A 9,915-nucleotide genomic window follows, 5' to 3' on the forward strand; every position below is an offset into this window, starting at 1 on the left:
TCAGACATATATACCAGTCTGCCCCATGTCTTGTTTGGATGGCTCAAATTTGCTAAGACGATAATTGGACTCAGGCTCTTCTCCTCAAACTTTGTTCTTTTCAGTGAAGAGCGCATACATCTCCATGTGTAAATATGCACACATTTATGTGGAAATTTAATTCATACCTGTCTGCTTAAGTAGGCTGTAAGTTCTTTTTTTTTGTGAGCTGGGGTCACTCTGTTGCCTAGGCTGGAGTACAGTGGCACAATCATGGCTTACTGCAACCTTACCTGCTGGGCTCAGGTGATCCTTCCACCTCAGCCTCCTAAATAGCTGGGACTACAGGCACGCATTACCACACCCAGCTAATTTTTTGATATTTTGTAGAGACAAGGTCTTCCTATGTTGCCTAGGTTGGTCTTGAACTCCTGGGTTCAAGCAATCCTCCTGCCTCAGTTGGTTGTAAGTTCTATGAGAGTAGGAAGTTTGTTTATTTGTTGTTTGTTCATTCACTTAATCATTTAGCAAACACGGAATACATATTAAGAGCCATATTCTGGCTGGGAGCAGTGCTCAAGCCTGTAACCCAACAATTTGGGAGGTAGAGGCGAGAAGATTGCCTGAGCCTAGGGTTTGAGACCAGCCTGGTCAACTTGGTGAGATCTTGTCTCTACAATAAACCAAAAATTAGCTGGGTGTGGTGGCGCATGCCTTAGTTCCAGCTACTTGGAAGGCTGAGGCAGAAGGGATCACCTGAGCCCAGCAGGTCAAGGCTGTGGTAGCTGTGAGCGTGCCACTGCACTCCAGCCTGTGTGATAGTGAGACTCTGACTCAAAAACAGAGTCATATCCCAGGGATGGAAATATCACAATGGATAAGATTAGACCTCAACTCTTGGAAAGTTCAAGATTTTAACAGAGGTAGGGGTGGGAATGGATGTGGGTAAGAGTAGATGTAGCTCAGGGCTGAAATATACGGGTGATTCAAAAAAACCCAGAATTAATTAAAAATTGTGTATTTGTACATGTTTAAACTTCAGTCGCCTTCAAAGTACTCTCTACTTAATGTAATACCATCTACTGAGATGCTTTTTCCACTGTTCAAAACAGTTTTTGAACTCATCAATTTTGATGCCTTTTAGTACTTCTGCCATTTTTAGTTTCTTTTCTTTCTTTCTTTTTTTTTTTGAGTAGGAGTTTCACTGTTGTCCAGGCTGGAGTGCAGTGGCACGCTCACAGACATCACAGCCTCGACCTGCTGGGCTCAGGTAATCCTCCTGCCTCATCCTTCTAAGTAGCTGGAACTTCAGGCAAGCGCCACCATGCCTGGATAATTTTTTGATTTATTGTAGAGATGAGGTCTTGCCAAGTTATCCAGGTTGGTCTCAACCCCTGGACTCAGGCAATCCTTTCACCTCTGACTCCCACAGTGCTGGGATTATAGGCGTGAGCCACTGCACTCAGCCGTTTTTGGTTTCACCTCTTTCACACTGGCAAAACATTTCCCTTTGAGGACTTTTCTCATCCAGAAAAACAACAAAAAAAAGTTGCTTGGGGTGAGACTGGGTGAATAGGGAGGGCTGGGGCACAGGGGTCATGCTTGCTGGTTTTGGTCAAAAACTGCTGAATACTCAGTATGGTATGTGGGTAGGTGTGGTCACTTATCATGAAATGGGCAAACATGCTGAAAGAATCTCCACAAAAGCCAGGCTTGGTGGCTCAGCCTGTAATCCCGCGCCTTTTGGAGGCTGAGGTGAGTGGATTGCCTGAGCCCGCGGGTTCGAGACCTGCCTGGGCAGTGAGACCTCATCTCTACAATAAATCAAAAAATCAGCCGGGCGTGGTAGCGCATGCCGGTAATTCCGGCTACTCGGAAGGCTGAGGCAGAAGGATCACTGGAGCCCAGCAGGTCGAGGCTGCGGTGCGGGAGTGGCCACTGCACTCCAGTCTGGGCGACAGAGTGAGACTCCAACTCAAAAAAAAAAAAAGTCTCTGAATATAACTTGTTACCTAATTTTGAATACAGAATCATGTTCATATTTTCAAATCAAAAAAATTAAGTTAATAAAAAAATTCAACTGGGCACAGTGGCTCATGCCTGTAATCCCAGCACTTTGGAAGGCAGAGGCAAGAGGATTACCTGAGTCCAGGGTTTCAAGATCAACCTGGGCAACATGGCAAGACCCTGTCTCTACAGTAAATCAAAAAATTAGCTGGGCATGGTGGTCCATGCCTGTAGTAGAAGCTACTTGGAAGGCTAAGGTAGAAGGATCACCTGAGCCCAGCAGGTCGAGGCTGTGGTGGCCATGAGCAACACGCCACTGCACTCCAGCCTGGACAACAAAGTGAGACTCCAACTCAAAAATAAAAAAATAAATAAATTTTAAAAATTCAGGGCTAGGTTCATGTCTGTAATCCTAGCACTTCGGGAGGCAAGTAGGGAAAATCACTTGAGCCCAGGAATTGGGACTGCAGTGAGCTATGATCACACCACTGCACTCCAGTCTGAGTGACAAAGTGAAACCCTGTCTCTAAATAAATAAATAAATGCTAAAATAAAATTTCAAAAATTCTTAAAAGCAGAAAACGGCCAGGTGCAGTGACTCACACCTGTTAATCCCAGCACTTTGGGAGGCCAAAGCAGAATGATCGCTTGAGGACAGAAATTCAAGACCAGCCTGGGAAACACAGCAAGACACCATCTCCACATTTAAAAAAATTAAAATTGGGCCACTGCCTTGTTAAGCGATAGTGTGGCCATGTTCTCTTTGAGTTATGGCCAAGTCATGTTTCCTAGGTTTGGCCCCCTCCCCTACCTTGGGGAGGTGAATCACCTCTTTCTCATTCTCTCTAATTTACTTTCTAAATAAACCATATTCTGTAATCTAAAAAAAAAAATTAAAATTGGCCAGACATGGTGGTTCAAACCTGTAATCCCAGCACTTTGGGAGGCCGAGAAGAGAGGACTGCCAGAGTCCAGGTGTTCAAGACAAGTCTGGGTAATATGGTGAGACCTCATCTCTACAACAAATCAAAAAATTAGCCCAGCGTGGTGGCGCATGCCTATAGTTCCAGCTCTTGGAAGGCTGAGGCGGATGGATTGCCTGAGTCCAACAGGTCAAGTCCTGCAGTGGCCATGAGCAGTATATCACTGCACTCCAGCTTGGGCAACAGAGTAAGACTCAACTAAAAAGAAAAAAAGATCTCTACAATAAATCAAAGCATTAGCTGAGGAAGGTGGCAACACACCTGGGGTTCCAGCTACTTGGAAGACTGAGGTGGAAGGAATGCCTAAGCCTAGCAGGTCAAGGCTGCCATGGCCATGAGCGTGCTAATACACTCCATCCTGGGTGACAGAGTTAGACTCTGACTCAGGAAAAAAGAAAAGTTGAAACAACCCCAAATGATAAACTGTACCCCTAACTATATATCAAACTGACATTTGAGAGACAGAAAACAGAGAAACAATTATTTCAAGTGACATTAAAACAAACTATTTTGACTGTACATCCTTAGTGACACATGTTCTAAACACATGGAGATGCAAAGAAATCTTAAATTCCTAAAATATCCATATGTTTTAGAGATGATACGGAAATAGGTAGGATGAAAAGGCATGACTCTGACAATCTGCTTTAAAATACTCCACCAGGCCGGGCTCGGTGTCTCAGCCTGTAATCCCAGCACTTTGTGAGGCTGAGGTGAGTGAATGGCCTGAGCCCACGGGTTAGAGACCCGCCTGGGCAACTTGGCGAGACCTTGTCTCTACAATAAATAAAAAATTAGCCAGGTGTGGTAGCGCACGCCTGTAGTTCCAACTACTTGGAAGGCTGAGGCAAAAGGATCACCAGAGCCCAGCAGGCCAAGGCTGCAGTGGCCAGCAGCATGCCACTGCACTCCAGTCTGGGCGACAGAGTGAGACTCCAACTCAAAAAATAAATAAAATACTCCACCCCCCAAAAAATAGCCAAAGCAAATGTGGTAACTTGACAACCACCGAATCTAAGTGATTCTCGTTTGGGAGTTTATGCTAGTCTTTCTACTTTCGCATATGTTTGAAATTTGCTATAACAACAAAATCTTTTTAAGTCCTAACTATTCCTTCTCCCTTCACATCACAACTGAGGCCCAGTATTCAAGGCCCTCAGCTACCCAGACAGCTTTACGATCTCCATACTTGCCATCTGAAGGCCTTTGTCCCTCTTACTGCTTCTGCCAGGAATGTCTTGCTTCCATCTCACCCAAATCCCATCCTACCCCTGCAAATCCCAGCCTCTACCTGTGTTCCCAAAAGGATAAGTGTGACCCCCATGGGGTCAATTCACAGCAGGTTAAAACTTCAGGGAATATCTCAGAAATGGCTTCAGATTCCATGCACCCCACACAACCCAAGTCTATCATCCAGCAGTCAAACTCTGCAAGACATTGTCTAAAGCAGACAGGGCTGGGCTAGACTCCACCTGACCCTTACCTACCTGACTATAGGCAGGGATGTCTCTGAAAGGCCCATAATCCAAAAGGTCCTCGGAGCGTGTGGGGTTCCCCAGCTTTGTGTAGCTCTCCACATTTCGGGAAGCAAGCTTCACTCGCATGGTTTGTGCCTTCGTTGGATAGGGAGAGTAGAAATAATGGTTCCCCTCAAACACCACAAACTGTTTCTCTGACTGGGTGATCTGGGTTGGATACGGCTGAAGCACATGGGTGTAGACTGTCTCCACAGTGACTGAAATCTTGGCCCCAGGATCAAGAGCAATTGGAAGCCTGACTGTGAAGAATCTCCCACTGAAGAAAAAACAAGGCAAAATGAGGAAACTGAAAACAGATCTAGCAATTCAAAGTCACAACAAAATTTTGTACCCAAGACCAAAGCACTTAACTTTAAGAAATCATCCCTAAACTATTAATTTAGCCGAGCACAGTGGCTCACAATTGTAATCCCAGCACTTTGGGGGGTGAAGGTAAAAGGATTGTCTGAGCTCAGGAGTTCGAGACCAGCCTGGACAACATGGTGAGACTTCATCTCTACAATAAAAAAAAAAAAAAATTACCCAGGCATCATGGCGTACGCCTGAAGTTTGAGCTACCTGGAAGGCTGAGGCAGAAGGATAGCCTGAGTCCAATAGGTTGAGGTGCGGTGGCCATGAGTGTACTACTACGCTCTAGCTGGGTGACAGAGAGAAACTTCAACTCAAAAAAAAAAACCAAAAAAAAAAAACCATTAGTGAAAAACTGAAGGTCAGGTCCAGTGGCTCGCATCTATAATTCCAGCACTTTGGGAAGTGGAGGCAAGAGTATTGCCTGAGCCCAGGTGTTCAAGACCAGCCTGGGCAATTTGGTGAGACCTCATCTCCACAATAAATCAAAAAATTAGCCGGGCATGGTGGCGTGTGCCTATAGTTCCAGGTACTTGGGAGGCTGAGGCAGAAGGCTCACCTGAGCCCACCAGACTGAGGCTGTGGTGGCCATGAGCATGCCACTGCACTCTAGCCTGGGCAACAGAGCGAGACTCTGACTCAAACAAACAAACAAACAAACAAATCTGAAGGCATTTTCACATGCTCCTATGAATTTGTCCTCAAAGGTTAGAACATGGATCACTTTTCCTAAAATGACTTTTACAGAACTCTAAACTTGTATGTCTTCTTCCATCACATCATATACTTCATATCACTACTCTGAAGTTCACCACTCAAAATATAAGCAGCTTCTTCATCTCCCTGGACAGCCTTATACAGTTCTTGGCTTCAATTCTCTAATCTGCTTCTCAATGCACTCTCTGTCCTGAGCTTTAAACTAGATGGCTCCATGGATCACCCCATAGACAATTCAACATGTCCATCTCACTCATAATCCCAATTCCCTAACTTTTTAAATACCATTACCATATAACCAACTCTAAGATAGAATCTTCAGACATTATCTGATGCCTCACTCTATTCTGTCCCCCATATCTGGTCAATTCTGCCTTTGAAATGCCTCTGGGCCAGGCACAGTGGCTCAAGCCTGTAATCCCAGCACTCTGGGAGGCCAAGGCAAGAGAACTGCCTGAGCCCATAGGTTTGAGACCAGCCTGCGCACCTTGGTGAGACCTGTCTCTACAATATATCCAAATTTTAAAAAAATTAGCCAGGTAGCGCATGTCTGTAGTTCCGGCTACTTGGAAGGCTGAGGTGGAGGGACTGCCTAAGCCCAGCGGGTCAATGCTGGGTTGGCCATGAGTGTGCCACTGACCTCCAGCCTGAGTGACAGAGTGAGACAGACTCAAAAAATAAAAAGAAATCCCTCTGATTCATACTTTGGCTCCTCCTCCACCATTCAAACCATTATCCCTTGTCTAGATTATTGTATCTCTTCCTCTTAATCTCCTAATGCTTTTCCCTCCAGCCCATCTACATAATCTGACAGTGCCACTCCCATCTTAATTTTACAAATTGGCCATTGCTTTACTAGACTGTAGTGTGCCCATATGCTCTTTGAGCTGTGGCCACTGCCATGTTTTTTAAGCTCTGGACCTCTCTCCTTCCTTGGAGAGGTGAGTCTTCTCTCTTTCTCTCACATGTATTTTCTAAATAAACTATATTTTCTAATCTAAAACAAAATTTTACAAATTGCTAAATATTGCCATAAAACTGAATCTTGCTTTGATGATTTAGAAGACAAATCAGAACAGTGTTCCAGGGTCACCAATAGGAATGTCGATTCTTGTTGAAAAGTGGAAGCATCAGCTAATAAAGGTTTCAGTCAATTATACTGGTGTATAAAGAACAGACTTTTATTTTCTATCTTTCTTCTCCAGCTGAATCTAATGGGACAGAATTTTGTGAAGGATTTGGTTTTGGTGGATAAACTAAAGCAATTACTCATCTACTCAAACAGATTTGCTGAGAACCCCATACATGTCAGTTTCCCTGACAGGAAAAGGTAGTAAGGACAAATCTATGTAATGTGTATGCTCATAAATAGAAATAAAATAGTACCTATTTTTTAAAAGTTTTAAAATACTCCCAACTGCTTAGGATGCAGTCCACACCTCTAATAATAGTACCCAAAGCATTCCCTAACCTGAACTCAGGCTGGGCATGGTGGCTCATGCCTATAATCACAGCACTTTGGGAGGCCAAGGCAAGAGGACTGCTTGAGCCCAGGAGTTTGAGACCAGACTAGGTAACATAGCAAGACCTGTCTCTACAAAAAAAGAATCAAGAAATTAGCTGGGTGGCCAGGCGTGGTGCCTCACACGTATAATCTCAGCATTTTGGAAGGCGGAGACAAGAGGATTGCCTGAACCTGGAGGTTCAAGACCAGCCTGGGCAACGTGGTGAAACCTCATCTCTACAAGAAATCAAAAACATTAGCCAGGCATGGTGTCGGGCACCTGTAGTTCCAGCTACTTACCTGAATGCGGCAGGTTGAGGATGCAGTGGCCATGAACATGCCACTGCACTCCACCTTGGTGACAGGAATGCCTTGCTTTTTGAGACTCCAACTCAAAAAAAAGTGCTTTAATATGTTTATTAATAAAAAGTGTTTTCAAATAACTAATAAGTTCCAGGCCCTGTACTAAGTGCTGAGGTTAGAGGAGAGAACAATTCAAGTCCATTCCCAGCCTTTATAGAATTCACTTTGAATGCCCTGAAGGCTTGGAGGTGGGAGTACAGTGGGAAGGTTGTCTACCTCTTGGCAACAGAATGGTAGTCAACCAACCATAGCTAGGAGGATATTTGCTGAGGCAAACAGCTTAAAGTTCTCCCATAAGAGTCTGTGGAACCAGACTTGACCTAGTACAGAAAGTAACTATAGCCAGGCACGGTGGCTCACATCTATAAACCCAGCACTCTGGGAGGTGGAGGTGAGAGGATTACCTGAGCCCATGGGTTCGAGATCAGCCTGGGCAACTTGGCGAGACCTCATCTCTACAATAAATCAAAAAATTAGCCGGGCATGGTGGTGCATGCCTATAGTTCCAGCTACTTGGAAGGCTGAGACAGAAGGATCACCTGAACCCAGTAGATCGAAGCTGTGGTGGCCGTGAATGTGCCTCTGCCCTCCAGCCTAGGCAACAGAGTGAGACTCCAGCTCAAAAAAAAAAAAAAAAAAAAGTAACTAGGTTCTTGTAGTAAACAAACTACCACTGTTTAGGGGAATCCAATCTCAGCATTAGTAATCAGAAGACATAAATGGGTCCAGAATATATTACAACCTGTTGCTTATTACCATATACTATATTAATTAAAACATCCTCTAATACACCAGATACTTCCTTAGGAACTCTCCTAGCTTATGATTCCAACTCTGGCATGAAAACCGTTAAAAAGAAATAAAAAATAAAAAGAAGAGACAGGATACAGATATTGTTTGCTCGTTTTTCAGCATCAATTTAACCAAGTGGCTTTCTTGACAGCACTTGTGATGGACATCTGAAGACCATCATAAAAACAGACATCATCTGTCAGATATTGTTTGTTAACTTACCTTTTACCCTTAATTTTGGTTTCTCGTACTTCCAGATTGTTCTCTTCCTCATCTTCTCCCTTTACCTACAACAGAAAAAAAGTTATTCTTTTTTGTCTTTTGACTTCAAATTTTGAGTCAACAATTAGCCAAGTGCCTCAAAATATTTTAAGTATCCAAACTACCAGAACTTTTAAAACACTGAATATTGGTTTAAGTAACAGTTTCTTTCATCTGAAATATAAGAACATTTTCAAAGACTTACTTTCGCATGGAATAAGCAGTATAGTAACCTCTACAAATAGGTAACATTTTCCTGAATGATCAAAAACACACATACAAATAAAGATTACACTTCCAAATATACTCCTCAAATGCCTCTTTCTGGACGTTTTCTTCATCATTTACATTCAAATATGCAATATTCACTGGATACTGTGGCTCACACCTGTAATCCCAGCACTTTGCGAAACCGAGGTGGGAGGATTGCTTGAGTCCAGGAGTTTGAAACTAGCCTAGACAGCATAGTAAGACCATATTTCTACAAAAAAATCAAAAAATTAGCTGGGCATAGTGGCACATACCTGTAGTCCCAGTTACTCAGGAGGATGAAGAGGAAGAGGATCGCTTAGAGACCAGGAGTTTGAGGCTGCAGTGAGCCACGATCATGTCACAGCACTCCAGCCTCAGCAACGAGTAAGATCCCAACTCAAAAAAAAAGCATCTTCATAGAAAATAAATAGTATTTAACGATGTAATAGAAAAGTCTGATGCATGACTAAAACTGTCTGTAGTGGTACAAAAAAAATGGCAAAAAATCCTGGAGGAGGAGCCAATGGCCACTGCTTAACATGCTCCTTTGCTCTTACCTTCAGTCCAACAGAACATGCAACCAGGAAAAGGATGTTAACTCCAATAGGCTGCAGGGGCTTTCAGAGAAAGAACAGTTATCTTGGCCAGGTACAGTGGTTCACATATGTAATCCCAGGATTTTGGGAGACTGAGACAGGAGGATCACTTGAGCCCAGGAGTTCAAGGTTACAGTATGCTATGACTGTGCTATTGCACTCCAGCCTGAGCAATAGAGCAAGACCGTCTCTAAAAAATTTACTGTAACTTTTTTACTAAAAAAAAAAGGTCAGGCACGCCAACAATCCCAGCACTTTGGGAAGCCAAGGTTCAAGACTAGCCTGGGCAACTTGGTGAGACCTCATCTCCACAATAAATCAAAAATTAGCTGAGCGTGGTGGCACATGGCTGTAGTTCTGGCTACTTGGAAGGCTGAGGTGGAAGGATCACCTGAGCCTAGCAGGTCAAGGCTACAGTGGCCGTAAGTGTGGCACTGCACTCTAGCCTAGGCAAAAGAGTGAGACTCCAACTAAAAAAAAAAAAAAGAGTGGCTCTTTCAAATCACAAGAATGTGGACCAGGCTACAAGGAAAAAGCATATGCACAGACCACTGATTTCTTTGCCAACCCAACTC

General features: G+C 43.8%; 1 protein-coding gene across 1 annotated transcript in view; it reads right to left on the reverse strand.

Moving 5' to 3' along the window:
* Nucleotides 1–9,915, reverse strand: part of DNTTIP1 (deoxynucleotidyltransferase terminal interacting protein 1) — a 29,395-nt gene that overhangs the window by 15,488 nt on the left and 3,992 nt on the right. The window contains exons 2-3 of the mRNA XM_008057936.1: nt 8,454–8,518; nt 4,457–4,763 (exon numbers count right to left, since the gene is read on the reverse strand). Of these exons, the coding sequence (XP_008056127.1) occupies nt 4,457–4,763; nt 8,454–8,518 (372 nt within the window). The remainder of the gene's footprint in view (nt 1–4,456; nt 4,764–8,453; nt 8,519–9,915) is intronic.

Source organism: Carlito syrichta, unplaced genomic scaffold (assembly GCF_000164805.1).
Source record: "Carlito syrichta isolate Samal-C Ts95f unplaced genomic scaffold, Tarsius_syrichta-2.0.1 Scaffold303154, whole genome shotgun sequence".
Lineage (NCBI taxonomy): Eukaryota > Metazoa > Chordata > Mammalia > Primates > Tarsiidae > Carlito > Carlito syrichta.